Here is a 14108-nt window from a genome sequence, read left to right as displayed (position 1 = left end):
GAAGCAGAGGCTGGGGACTCAGAGGTTGATTCATCCATCACTCAAGCCGAAGTCACTGAGGTAGTTCGGAAGCTCCTCAGTGGCAAAGCACCAGGGGGTGGATGAGATCTGCCCTGAATACCTCAAGTCTATGGATGTTGCGGGGCTGTCTTGGCTGACATGTCTCTGCAGCATCGTGTGGCAGTCGGGGACAGTGCCTCTGGACTGGCAGACCGGGATGGTGATCCCTCTATTTAAAAAGGGGGACTGGAGCTTGTGTTCCAACTATTGGGGGATCACATCCTCAGCCTCCCTGGAAAAGTCTATTCCAGGGTACTAGAGAGGAGAATTTGGCCGATAGTCGAACCTCGGATTCAGGAGGAACAATGCAGTTTTCGTCCTGGCCTTGGAATACTCGACCAGCTCTATACACTCCGCAGGGTGCTCGAGGGTTCATGGGAGTTTGCTCAACCAGTCCACATGTACTTTGTGGACTTGGAGAAGGCGTTCGGCCGTGTCCCTCGTGGCATTCTGCGGGAGGTGCTTCGGGAGTATGGGATCGGAGGCCCTCTGCTAAGGGCTGTACAGTTCCTGGATACAAGTGACCGAAATGAGTTTCCTCTGCAGGGTGGTAGGACACGCTGGGGTGACTATGTAACTCGACTGGCCTGGGAATGCCTTGGGATCCTCCCTGAAGAGCTAGAGGAAGTGTCCGGGGAGAGGGAAATCTGAGTGTCCCTGCTCAGACAGCTGCCACTGCAACCCGGCCCTGGATAAATGGAAGAAGATGGATGGATAGATGGAAACATTCACACCGAGACAATAAAATATGGTTGAAACAGGGTAAAGGGTGAAACAAAATTATCATAAGAAAAAGAAATAACAACATGAAATATATAAAAGCACTACATTGATGATGTCAATTTCATGTTCAGAGTTATTTCAGGAACATTTGAGGCAAAAATAAAACTGATTTTTATTAGAGGGAGGCTGGCTCTCTTTTAACACGCAGATATGTAAAACTTACTGAGTTTAGCGAAACATGTGAGGCTAATAATCATCTCAAGCTCATTGATATAAGAAGGTAACATGATCATCCATTTCACCTGTACTTATTGTTATTGTCTCACTGGTACAATCCATAGAGGTTGACAGAAAGGCTTATTATGTTAGGTGAATCATGTTGTGCATGTAGCATCACATTCTTACCATCAATTTTCATTTCTTTAGTGATGTTGTGATATGGACCTGACTATACCAACCTGCCAAACTGGCAAAAGTTCACACATGCTGCACATCCATTACACATTAGAACAGGTTTTTACTTCATCTTGTTATTTCATGAAAAAAAGCAAATTTCCTGAGATCATCAGATAATTTATCATGAGAAAACGATATGATTCATAAGAGCGGATCATGATACACACATTCACAGACACGCACACACTGCTCTGTAGGCATAAGAATAAGGGAGAAAGACGTTTTGTTTTCTCAACTCAGAGCTTAGTGTAACAGCATCAAAAAAATTGGTTGCACCTATAGCCACTCTGGGCTTTCTTAATCTCCATAAGACACGATGAAGTTCATTTTCTAGTTTTGCAACTGGTTCAGAGAAACAATGGGTCCATTACACAGACATTGATTCTGCTGCTACTACCTCCGCTGCCACCTTAAAGCTGACGCAAGAGATTACCCACGCAACACTGAAATTACCCACGCAACTTATACAGCCTTCAACTGGTTGTTTGAAACTTTCATACAGCCTTCAACAGGTTGTATGAAAGTGAGTAATACATCCTAAAAAAATGTAAAAAATTCACATAGCAGGTTAAACTCTGACCAGTAGCAGCCATTTTGCATTTCGGGGTATGAGAACATTGGTCAGCAAAACAAGCAACATAAAGATCAGTTTCAGCTTTACATACTTGATGGATATTTGGATATTTGCTATTTAACTGTCTAAAAAAACAGTTACGCATCCGTTGCTACTGGATGTGTGAGGTGTCCTGATTTCCAACCACAGGAGGAACTGTGAACGCCTCACAGAAAGGACGCATGCGCAGCTGTCGCTTGAATCCGATTGGTTCGTTTCAAACTCAGACCGCGGTTGTGTTGTTGTGTTAGCTCAACGTCAATTAGCGTTAGCACACAAGATATTCTGTACTTTCAGGGTCTAATGTCCCCAAAATAACTACCAGGTAAGTGTTTTTGTTGAGTAATATGCCAAGTGAAGTGTCATTATTGAGTGATTTCTTTTTTAAAAAAAAGCCAACGGACATGTAGTATGCTACGATAATCAGTTGGCAGGTGCGTCTGCAGTTCGGCTTAAAGTTTCCAGCCGGACAGCTAACTTAGCTTGTGAGCTAGCCTTTGCCAAGAGACGTTCAGTTGGTTAGTAAACACAACAATAAATGATTAAACTGTAATAAACATTAAGACGGCCTTATACATTTGCTGCAACGTCCGAAAACAGCTAGCCTGAGCTCCATAGTAACACCCAGGTCAAGCTGAACATTTGAGCCCGTTCAGTTGAATCGCTGCGGGCATTCAAGGCTGATTTAAGAGCTGCTTGGTGAATAACTTGTTACCGTCCATGGGGCAATAAACAGCCGGTTAACTTGTGTCCTCGTTTGTTGCAGGATGATGGAATCGTGCCTGAGCTACAAGGCTGACAAACGGGAACGGGCAGAGGAACAGGTTGACTGTTTGAAGAGAGGCCTTTCATCAGATGTCAGCACCTCACCAGACTCTCAGGTAAACCTGGTGGCGACAGGTCAATTCATTGTGATGCTAGTGATACTTTTACCTATTAATGACAGAGCTATCACCATACATGTGACAACGGCCAGCGTTAAACTCTGACATGCTAATATGGTGATGTCTTTAATGCATTATAAAGTGGCCATACAATTTTTGTGATTCAAATTTGTGTTTGTAAATTTGACAAACAACGACTCATATGGTACAACTTACAGAAATCAGCTAAGAAGCCACATAAGAAGAGAAGATCAGATAGTAAAATGTCAACATTGAAAAAATGTACAAGCTGAGCAAACAGAAGGACAGCAGAAACAGTCAATTAGTACTAATACTATAATAATTAAACAAATAAATAAAAGACATGAACAAATATAGGAACTACTATTTGGGAACTACTTTCTTGGAGGGGTGCTTTGAATGAGCGGAGGAGCAACATTATCCAACACTGCAGTAATCTACTGGCTTGACTGAACTAGTGAGTCTGACCCAAAGCTTTCATTTCACACAATTTGAGAACTAAAGAGCAAAAAAAATATAAAAGTAATATAAGTAATATTTAGATTTACAAAGCATCTTTAATATTTCGATGTGAGACCACTCTTGCAGGCTTTGTCCACAGTCCAGGGACCTCACTTATAAAGCTTGCCACCTTTTCAGTCTAAATTGGGAACTTTTGATTCGAAAATGTACAGAAGCGTTAACCCGTGTGTACCAACATTTTGGAGACACAGATGGTGAGGTGGTTAATTAAAGCCTGATTGTAGAAGCCCAGACTGTTGGTTGTGGCTGTGATTCACTATGAAGAAACATTTGTAAGAGAGCTGAGCTCAATTTGGGATTTATTAAAGGAAATTGTGCATTTATGCACAGTTCCATTCATGAATTCCAATTTTATGATGCTTTATTATTATGATTTTAGAAACAAAAGTCAGACAAGTTGAAGCAACAATTCCTTATTTAAACAACAGTGCAGTAAAGAGAAGCTGTCGCATTCTGACTTCCAACATCTGTGATAATGATGATGATATAAATGGGCAGAAAACAAAATACGGCAGACGGGCTATTTCCAAAGCACTTGCATCTTATTTATTTACCATTTAGAGAAAATTGACACAGGCATAGTACTTATAGAGTGCTGCAGGAAGGAATCCTCAAACCTGGAAATAAGTTGGCATTTGTTGCACTTCTTTGTCTCAAAGCCAGTGGGTTTCTTGAATGGGGTTTTTGGTCAGTAATGCCAAAAAGTAAAGTGTCCTTCACCATTATCTTGCTGTTTTTCATAAAATGCTGATGCTGTGCAGCTTTCCAGCACTGAGGAGAGAGAACACCTTCAGGTCTTCCTCCGCATCCGACCCTTTACCTCAGCAGAGAGTGATACTGGAGAGTCACAGGTAACAAATACAAATAAATGTATCCATAATAAAAAAAAAAGACTTTATAGATACAAGTCAACATACAAAACATTTTTTTTTTACTGTTTTTAACAGGGCTGTGTTACCCTTGAGCCTCCTGACACAGTTCTGCTGAAGCCTCCCAGTTTGTCCCTCTCAGCGAGGCTTAGCACCGACAAATCTCTCCCACAGACTGGACAGCGCTTTCAGTTCTCTCAGGTCGGTCATTTCTGGTTTCCCAATAAGAGCCAAAAAACTTTACCTCCTCTGGCCACAGAAAGCTTGGTCTTCATTTCTGAGACCTGATATTTGCTTATTGTATTTTAATAAAGAATTATTATTCTATTGTATACAGTACTATCAATTGTTGCGTCCCTCTTTGATGAGCTTTTCTTGTACCCTCAATAGGTGTACGGTCCTGAGACAACACAGAGAGAACTCTTTCAAGGCACAGTGAAGGATTTGGTGAAAGATGTTCTGGAAGGGGGGAACTCTCTGGTTTTCACTTACGGAGTCACCAACGCTGGAAAGACTTTCACATTCTTAGGTCTGTTTCACTTGCATACATTCAGATAGTGCTTCTTTTTTAAGATATATTAAAAAAATTACTGCTAAATTCATTTAAAAAAAACCTCCCCCTTTATGACAGATCTCATGGTGTTGGCTCAAGTTTAACACACTTCAGCTACTTCACATAGAGTTGACAGCCTGTCTGGTGCACTCAGAAAAGGGCATTCTAGTATCAGAGTGTGTCAGATTGTGTTCTCCTTGCTGGTCAATTGATCCTGGATTGTGTTGTTCACTTGCGGTTCTTAAAAAATTCTAAAATTGGTCACCAAATTTACTTTGTGTGTGAAACACTGCATGTCTTACATTAGGCCCCTACCACATGCTGTCTGTCCATGCATTGTCACTGCTTAGACAACATTTCAATGAGGAGGAAATGACCTCATTGTTTTCAGACATATTTCTGTCATGAGCACTTTTAGGATTATAGAAGTTGCCCGAACTCTACACAATCTAGCAATGTCCTCTTGTTACTTCAGGTCCAGATGCGGATGCTGGTATCCTGCCTCGGTCTCTTGATGTTATTTTCAGCAGTATTGATGAACAGATTTTCACTGGGATGAGCATCAAACCTCACCGGTGTCAAGAGTTCACCAGGCTCTCCAGGGAGCAGCAGACGGAGGAGGCGTTGTTCAAGAGAAACCTCTTCAGGCAACTGAAAGAGGTACATTAACACTGACAGAGACATTCATACACTGCCATCGGGGTGTAGGATGTCTACATTGATGGTTTGTGGTTTGGGTAGGTTGTGTGTGTCAAGTGGCGTCCATCCATTCATCCATCCATGAGCGCTGGGCCCAGGGTTTCAGAACAAAACATTCGATTGTAATGAGATGATCGATGACGGTTACTTCACCTGTTAGTAGTTTTAATGTGTAAGTTCCTTTGATGGGGTTTTAACATTTCCATCTTTGCTCTTTGCACTGTAGAGTGAGAAGAGCAGTGCCAGTCTGTTGAATTCGACCAGTAAGACGTTCCTCGAAGGCAAGATTTCCTCCTTTAATTTATTATCTCTCAATATGTTTTTGCCTGTCCTGTTATTTTTTGCACTGCAGCTGCAAATCTGCTATACTGTGTCTTACTACAGGGTTTATTTTATTTAATTAATTTTTTATTTTTGCCTCTGTTGCAGATGCTTCCATACTCGGCACGAGTGTTGCAGCAGAGGACAAAATCAGCCTTGAGGTGGAAAGGCACACTAAGTTCTCTGTTTGGGTTTCTTTCTGTGAAATCTACAATGAAAACATTCATGATCTCCTGGAGGTGTTACCCAGCGGGGCCTTGAGGAGGAGTGCACTGCGCCTCTCACAGGATGTCAAGGGCAACGCCTTCGTCAAAGGTTGGTAGAGCTTGGGGCAAATGCCACGATACTTGACACAAGTTTTATGCACATACTTGACTTATTGAAATAGTAGAGTTGGCTAAAATGTGTTCAGCAGTTCCTCTTTTTTTGGTATGCAAACTTTAACACCCTAGCCAAACATTAAAACATGACAGTAACTCTCTCTTTAATGTCGGGTGTTTGAGTTATATCTATCTATCTTTTATAAGCAAATTTAAAACGCAGATAATGGCTGATAGAGACGAGGTCATTTTTCTTTATGTAGAATGGTTTGTTTTGACACATTTGACCTTTTTGCAATTTGGATAGTGCTTAATGATATATTTCTCCACAGCTAACAGCAGCTTGTCTCTGCAGTCAGAAATATCTACAGCAAAATGTGCAGAAAGTGGCAGTTTGCTTTGATTAGGTTTTGCTGCCCTCTGCAGTTTTTGCAGCTACTTTAACATTCTGGACATTTCTTACAAATGACCGCTTCTGAAAAACTGGTGAAGTTTTTCAACACACTAATTATAGGTGCACCTTTCTTTCTTGTCCTAATGAACCCTCTACATTTTCTTAAAAATAAGTAAATTCTTTAACATTTCAAAATGAGTGACATTCCTTGCAGTTAACATTTGGTGCACTTTTCTGTCTTTCTTTTTACTTTGGAATCTTGATGTTTCTTTGTATAAAGAAACCAAACAGGAACCTTTTGAACAGGTTATAATGAATTGTTTTTTGTGTGTTTAGATCTGCGTTGGGTTCAGGTGAATAGTGCAGAAGAGGCTTACAAGGTGATGAAGCTGGGCAAGAGGAACCAGAGCTTCTCCTCCACCCGGCTCAACCAGCTGTCTAGCAGGAGGTGAGGACAACAGCCGGCAGCATCTACAGATTAACAGCTGGAAGTTTTATTATGTTGAGTTAATTCTTTGGTAAAAATCTTGGTGATCTTTACTACTTCAACTTCTCTGTGTTGTTTGTTTTAACCCCATAAATGCAACTTGTTCATGTGTAGGTGTGAATTAGTTAAACATCAACGTATTGAAACACCCCAAATGATTATAGACGGTAATTTTTCTGCTTCTTTTGTAAGTCTTTTTTTTCACCCTGTTAATAGAAAGTTGATATGAAGCAAATGTCCCAGACTCGAGCCCTGGTGTTCTGTGCATTTTATCTTGTTTTTGTTTTATTGCTTAGTTCTTCTGGTGATTTTCCTCTCACATGTAAGAGTCTGTTGATATTCTACTTATATTCTCACTCTTTCTGCAGTCACAGTATTTTCTCCATTCGCATATTGAGGATTGAGGACATTGCGACTCCAAGGGTCCACACAGTCAGCGAGTAAGTGACTCTTTTTGATTTGACTCCCATGTATAAAGATGGATTAAGGCATGGACTCTGCATTTGTAAAACAAGGTAGTGAAAAGGTGCGCCTGTGTAACAAATAATATCTTGTTAAAGTTTGGTGAACCATGAAGGGTTGAACATGAATGTACAGTATCTTTTTTTGTGCAAGAGTTATCTTATATCCTTTATGTGGATATGTGTTTGTCATCAGGTTGAGTCTGTGTGACCTGGCTGGCTCTGAGCGATGCGCCAAGACCCAGAATAAAGGAGAGCGCCTGAAAGAAGCCGGAAACATAAACACCTCACTGCTCATCCTGGGAAAATGCATCAACGCACTAAGACACAATCAGCAGGCCAAGTGAGATCATTACCTGTCCGTCAGTCTCTCTCTCTCTCTCAGTTGATTTGATCTGTCATCGTATTTAGTTGTTTTTCTACACCCTAGTGGCCAAAAGAAGCAGTAGAGCAGCTTTAGATACCTCAGAGGAAATTCTGTGTTGCAGCACAAACAGTGAACCATGAATTTCTTCTTAAAATTAACTACTTAGTTACCAGTTTTTTAAGATGTTCGGTGACTGAAAGCAAAAATTACCCAAAACTGACATTCCTAGAATCCACATATAACGGTGACAACTTTTTTTTTTCCTATTCCCTCCCTCAGGCTGCTTCAGCATGTGCCCTTCAGGGAAAGCAAGCTGACCCACTACCTGCAGGGCTTTTTCTGTGGTCGAGGTAAAGCATGTATGATCGTCAACATCAACCAGTGTGCCTCCATGTATGACGAGACTCTCAACGTCCTCAAGTTCTCTGCTGTGGCACAGAAGGTGAAGATGCGTTTTCATTTTCTCTCTTGTTCTCTGTGTGTTACCTCTCATTAATTCAGCTGCAGACCTTGTTGAAAACACACACACACACACACACACAGCTCCCCATAGATATTTAGGGCTGTCAAAGTTAACGCGTTAATAACGCAACATCCTCTTAACGCTATTAATTTTTTTTATGCGCGATTAAAGCTCGGTATGAAAAAGAAAATAGAAACGTGCATTGTATGATTTACGGCCGGCGGTGGCACCTGTAGTCTTGTTCCAGAGGGTGGCAGAACAATAAGAAAGGGAATCAGAAAAAGAAGAAGCACAGTTGGCGGTTTGGGAAAAACACAGTGGACTGAAAAGCGAAAGTGAAAGGAAAAGGAGAAAGGACTTATGAACAGCAAATTCACTTTCAGAACACTGCCAGATGGTTCGGTCGATAGGACAAAAGTTATCTGCACGTACTGTCGACATGAAATGAGTTACCATCGAGTCTCAGATATAATTTCCAAGCCAAACACATGGCAGATGCAGAGAGCCCACCGCCCCCCCTCGTCAAAAGCAGACATCACCATGTTTTGATCCCATTTAGGGTGAGGGGATATTTTTTGAGCCTTTTATTTTCCTGCATGATTTGTGTTGAATAAACATTTTCTTAAAGCAAGAATATTTCCCCTTTCTTATGTTGTTAAAAGTATTAAGAACATAAAAAATACATTAAGGTACATTTAGAACAGAAAGAAATGTGCCAAAAAAATAGCAATTAATTTGCGATTAATCGCGATTAAAAAAATTAATCGTTTGACAGCCCTAATATTATTTGCTGTAGCTACTAGCTGCTGATTCATTCTTTCATTCATTCATTCATTCAAATCTTAATTTAAGACTTGGGGGAGTCAGTGATGCAGAGCATTAACATCAAAAAACAAACCGCACTGAAATAGAAATACAAACATACAAAGTAACAGCGTCAGTTCAAAACAAATTACGAGCCTATAGTGACACTAATTTGGGAGTGTTGCTGTGGTCGTCGGTGTTACTGAACTTACAAGGTGTTGGAAACTGAAAACGTTAATGAGGAAAATGAGTTGTTCCATTACTCCCATCTGCAGTATTGATGGTTATATGATCGATTTGCATCCTTTTTTCTATTTCCAGGTTGTGGTTCTGTCCACCAGGATTCTTCCCATCATGCCACAGAGGTCCACCAGTGAGGTTTCTTTTATCAGTAGCAATGCTGAGAGGAAGGCTCATGGCAGCAGCAAGAGGAGCTCCCTGATTGGCTGGGATACCAGCCTGGAGGATGTACAGGTGACGTGGAGGCAGCGACTTCCTCGTTACATTTCATTTATTTAAAGCAAATGTATAACAAGATCACATCATTGTGTTGTTTTTAATATTGTTTGTCCAGGAGGATGATGATGATGAGCACGAGGAAGAAAAGAGCCTGATGGAGAGTACAATGGATCAGACTGACAACAAAGACGACAGCGATGAAATTGATGATCAAACACACCAGGTCCGTCTTTTTCATGTTGACTTAACATATTAAAAACTAGCAGAGAGATCAAGATCACTGGTGAAACATCAGGGAGGTCAGAGCAGATGGAGAGAAAATAAATACATGGAAATAAGTAAGTTAGATTGTAATGTGATAAAATAAATGACTGCATATATTTAGAAGCTTTTTTGTTTTTCTAGACTTGATTTTATAAAGTTCCTTATTTAGAAGAACTTGTCCCCTCTGACTAAAAAGCGTATCTGAGCAGCGAGTTCTTGTCTCCATCTTACTGCTCAGGTGCAGTGTTGAACTTCATGTTTTTTTGCTGTCTTTGAAAGTGTACGTTTCTTTCTGGTGGTCTCTTCCCTTGTTCATAAGTAAAGAGATTTACACATTTAACTGTTTTGGTTTTGTTTTAAGTTGAAAACTCTTTAAATCATTGTGTTATACCATTTGACCCGTTCCTCAGAGCCAGGCGGTTCTGTTGAAACAGCTGCAGATACAGCTGAAGAAGGAGCGGGCGGAGAACCTGCTCTTGGAGGCCCGAGTCAGAGATGAAATCAGCAGAGAGTTCTCAGAGCTCTTCTCTGAGATGCAGAGTGACTACAAGTGAGGCATTTTTGTTGTGTGTGTGTGTGTGTGTGTGTTTATATATCCAGGAAAGATTTGGGTCTGATGTTAAAGTCGTACAAATGTGTGTGTTTGGTTCAGAGAACGCCTGGTGAGGGAGAGAGAAATCCTTGAGGAGCGAGCAGAAAGGAGGCTGGAGATCTTCAAGAACCTCATAGATAAAATGGGTTCTGCTGGACCCAGTCCAGATGCACAGGCCATGGTAATAATACAACCTCTCGTTTCCTTGGATCACAAATAAAAGAGTGCTTTGTTTACTCATTGGCTGGTTAAATGTTATGAATGCTAAAACAGATTGTTATTAAAAGATTTCATGATAAAAACATGAATGAAACATGAAATATGCAGAGGCTGCGTTTGATACGCACCGCATTGCATCTTAGTGACAAGATTAATGTGCTACACTCTCACTTCACACAGTTTCCTTAATTATTGAGTTCAACCTGTCTTTGACCTGCTTCCACCTCCAGCTTGCCATTGAAATAATAATGATTCCTGTTGGAACAGCTTTGCTTGCCAAGGGAATTGCAAGCTTTCTAACATTTCATACAAGGACAGACAAGTTATTTGATCTCTTTTTGAAATCCTCTACTAATTATCTAAGGAAAGTTGAATGTGGCCTCTCCAGCAGGTATGAGTACAGCAGCGTGTTCCAGGATTGTGTCTTTGTGCTTACTAATATCCCTGACTAATTTTCTCTGATGTTTCCTTCCTCCCGCAGGACAAATCTCTGGACTCCTACTCCTCTGAATTGGCAGGCATAAAGATGGCCGCTGAGGCTGCTCATAAATGTCTGGGTTCAGGCCGAGCAGGAGCTCAGGGCGACCGGAGAGACGCTGTAGAGGAGCTGGAGAGGAAGGTGCTGGAACTGAATGAGCACCAGCGGAAAGTCCAAGTGCAGATGGCTCAGAAACACAATGGTAAAAACATACAAACCAATCAGTGTTTAATCTGTTGGATGGAGGAATAAACTACAAATTGAGTTATTCTCCTTCAGTTCAGGACCAAATGTCATTTTTTATTACAGAAATGTCAAAAACATGGAAGTGTAAGCTTTTCTATTCAACAGAGCCAAACATTTTTTTTTTTTAAGTAATGATTAACAGCTTATATTTCTATGATTTATTACAAAATAGACAGTTGGAAAGCTTCGTCACCTCTAGCTTTTCATACCCTGTCGTATATCTCTTCTTTCTTCGTGTTATTATTTCAGGTGAAACCAATGAAGTCATGGATCAGGAGAAAAGGAGGCTTCTCTTTCAGCTCCAGCAGAAGTCATCAGAGGTTACCCAGCTGGAGAAAAAAGGTGGAGACCTGCAGAGTCTGACAGAAAGAGGCTCGCAGCACCACTCGTTGCTGCTGGAGGAGGGGCGTTCATGTGAGAGAGAGCAGCTGCAGGTAAGGTCCAAATAATAACAAGGAGATGCTTAATAGCCAGCCTGATTTACCTGCAGTCTGAGAAAGGCTAAAGTGACTAGCATGCTATAGCTGTTGACACACTGTCAAGCCTCTCCCGGTAAAACCTTCAGCAATTGTTTGGGTCACAGTGTGTATCGAACAGAGGAAGTTGCGTACTGAATGGAACCTCCTGTACGAAAGAGTTTGGATAGAATACACAAAACGTTACACCACTATGAGTAATAAGAACAACATGGAAACCCTGCTTTTTAAAAAAAAATAAAAAATAACATGCTTAATTCACTGGCAGACTTGTTTATCTCAGTTGTTGTCCTTCGATGCTTTTTGAACATTAAGATAGGAGTTAATCGATATCTCCATCACCCAGGAGGTGCTGGCTGCCCTTGAGAAGGAGAAGAGAGGCCGAGAAGACGCTCTTGCAGCTTTGGAGTATCAGACTATGGGAAAAGAGGAGGCACTGGCATCCTTAGAGGAGGAAAGGAAAGCAAGGGAGGAGTCCCTTGCCATGATGGCAGAACTGAAGAGAAGCAAAGAGGAGGTGCTAGTAACCCTCAGAGAAGAGAGAAAATGCAAAGAGGAAGCCATAGTGGCCCTGGAAGCTGAAAGGAGAACCAAGGAGGATGCAGTTGCAGCTCTTGCAGAAGAGAAGCAAAGCAGAGAGAATATAATTGCAGCTCTGAGTGAGGAGCGTAGTGGCAAAGAGGCGGCTCAGGAGGTGAACACTAAGCAGATCAGCAGGCTGGTTCAGGAGAGAGAAGAGAGTCAACAGGAGGGCGACGCACTCCGACAAGAAGTCAGAGAGCTGACTGCCAAACTAGAAGCCACAGAACGCAAGGTCAGTATTTATTGAGACAAGTCTGATATTTGATATGTGAATCCTTGGCTGTTGCGTTGGTTGTGGAATAATGGTATTTGTGTTTTGTTAATGGCCTTATTTTCCACAGGTGACCACTGAGATGGAGAGAGCTGAACAAGCGTTGGTCCAACTCCAGACTGCTCAGATGCAACTGGACGAACACTCCAAGGAGATGCAGGAGAAAACTACCCAGATCCACACCCTGACACATGAACTTCAAAGCCTTAAACAGGAAGTTCAGCTTTCAGCAGGATCATGTAGTGGTGACAATGATCAGCTGAGAGCGGAAGTGTCAGAGCTGAGGAAGAATCTGGATGAGGAAAAGGAGACGAATGAGAGCAAGCATAGACAAATCCTGGAGCTGCAGCATGAGCTAGCTCAGGCAAAAGAGCAGTTGGCACACAAACAGCTGATCTCTGACCAGCAGCTGGAACAGCTGAATCTTCAAGAAGCAGCTTCAAAGCAGCAAGTTGAAGAACTGAGAACAAAGCTCCAGGAGCAAGAAAATATATCCCACCAGCGCCTGGATGAGCTCAGATCCAAGCTGGAAGGCCAAGAACGTGCTTCCAGAGAGGAAGTAGAACAGCTGAAAACAAAGTTCGAAGAACAAACACAAGCCCTGAAAAAGCAGGTGGAGGAGCTCAATGAGAAGCTGCACGAGCAAGAAGTGATATCACAACAGCAATTGGACGAGTTAAAACACAACCTAAGTGAACAAAAAGTAACCTCTGGTAAACTTTTAGATGATCTTAAGCAAAAGCTCAGTGAGCAGGAGCAAACTGCAGAGCTGCTGAGGGCAGAAATAGAAGAAGCTAGGTGTAAAGGTTCAAACAGTTCCTCCAGCTCTGCTGCTGAAGAAGAAGAAGAGTTCAAGAGGTTGAACGCTGATCTTCAGAATGAGGTCACATCCCTGAGGGCAAAGGTTATAAACATGGAACAAACGAAGGAGTCTCCAAGCAAAATTGAAGCTCAGCTAGCTGCTGAAGAAGACGAGAAAATGCTACATGAAAAGGACAGACAGGTGGAGGAGAAGCTAGCAGACATGGAGAAAGCGTCAGCAGAGAGAGAGGCAGAGCTGCAGAAAAAGCTGCTGGAAAAGGAGGCCCAGGTGACATCTCTGCAGAAGAGCCTACAGGAGGCACAGGAGCGGTGGGAGGAGGAGGAAAGCCAGGCAGTCCAGGAGGCCCGGCGCAGGGAGGTGGAAAGACGCAGAGAGCTACTGGCTGTGGCACATGAAGCCATCGCTCAGAAGGATGCAGAGCTGGAGAAGAAAGCTGAGGAAATTAGCAGGTAACCAGTCATTTTTTGCAGGGGATTCTCCTGCAGATAGTCCAAAACCAGTGTCTTTGTATTTACCTGTCTCGTGGTTCTGTACTGGACTTGTAGTATTCTGTCATTGTGATCTATCTTGCCTAAGAACCTTGTTGTCCAGGGAGGGTTGTATTAATCCACCAGCTGTAGTACTTTAAGGTACCACAAGGTACCAATCTGTCTTTGAAATCACGTGCTGCAGTTCATTGTT

The 14108-nt window shown here is 42.0% G+C and overlaps 1 protein-coding gene across 3 annotated transcripts in view; it reads left to right on the top strand.

Moving 5' to 3' along the window:
• The first annotated feature begins 2044 nt into the window (after positions 1–2044).
• kif20ba (kinesin family member 20Ba) overlaps positions 2045–14108 on the top strand; it is a 44745-nt gene continuing 32681 nt past the window's right edge. For all 3 annotated transcript variants that reach the window (XM_030440895.1, XM_030440896.1, XM_030440894.1), the window contains exons 1-20: positions 2045–2177; positions 2619–2733; positions 4041–4130; positions 4227–4349; positions 4539–4677; positions 5177–5361; positions 5627–5681; positions 5830–6036; positions 6772–6883; positions 7291–7362; positions 7580–7726; positions 8030–8192; positions 9339–9491; positions 9592–9699; positions 10151–10290; positions 10393–10513; positions 11033–11231; positions 11525–11709; positions 12098–12565; positions 12675–13876. In XM_030440895.1, coding sequence (XP_030296755.1) covers positions 2620–2733; positions 4041–4130; positions 4227–4349; positions 4539–4677; positions 5177–5361; positions 5627–5681; positions 5830–6036; positions 6772–6883; positions 7291–7362; positions 7580–7726; positions 8030–8192; positions 9339–9491; positions 9592–9699; positions 10151–10290; positions 10393–10513; positions 11033–11231; positions 11525–11709; positions 12098–12565; positions 12675–13876 — 3983 coding nt within the window. In that variant the 5' untranslated portion in view covers positions 2045–2177; position 2619. The remainder of the gene's footprint in view (positions 2178–2618; positions 2734–4040; positions 4131–4226; positions 4350–4538; positions 4678–5176; positions 5362–5626; positions 5682–5829; positions 6037–6771; positions 6884–7290; positions 7363–7579; positions 7727–8029; positions 8193–9338; positions 9492–9591; positions 9700–10150; positions 10291–10392; positions 10514–11032; positions 11232–11524; positions 11710–12097; positions 12566–12674; positions 13877–14108) is intronic.

The sequence above is a fragment of the Sparus aurata genome, chromosome 15 (assembly GCF_900880675.1).
Source record: "Sparus aurata chromosome 15, fSpaAur1.1, whole genome shotgun sequence".
NCBI lineage: Eukaryota > Metazoa > Chordata > Actinopteri > Spariformes > Sparidae > Sparus > Sparus aurata.
Note: the sequence above shows the minus strand (reverse complement) of the source record. Positions and strands in the feature narration are given on the sequence as shown.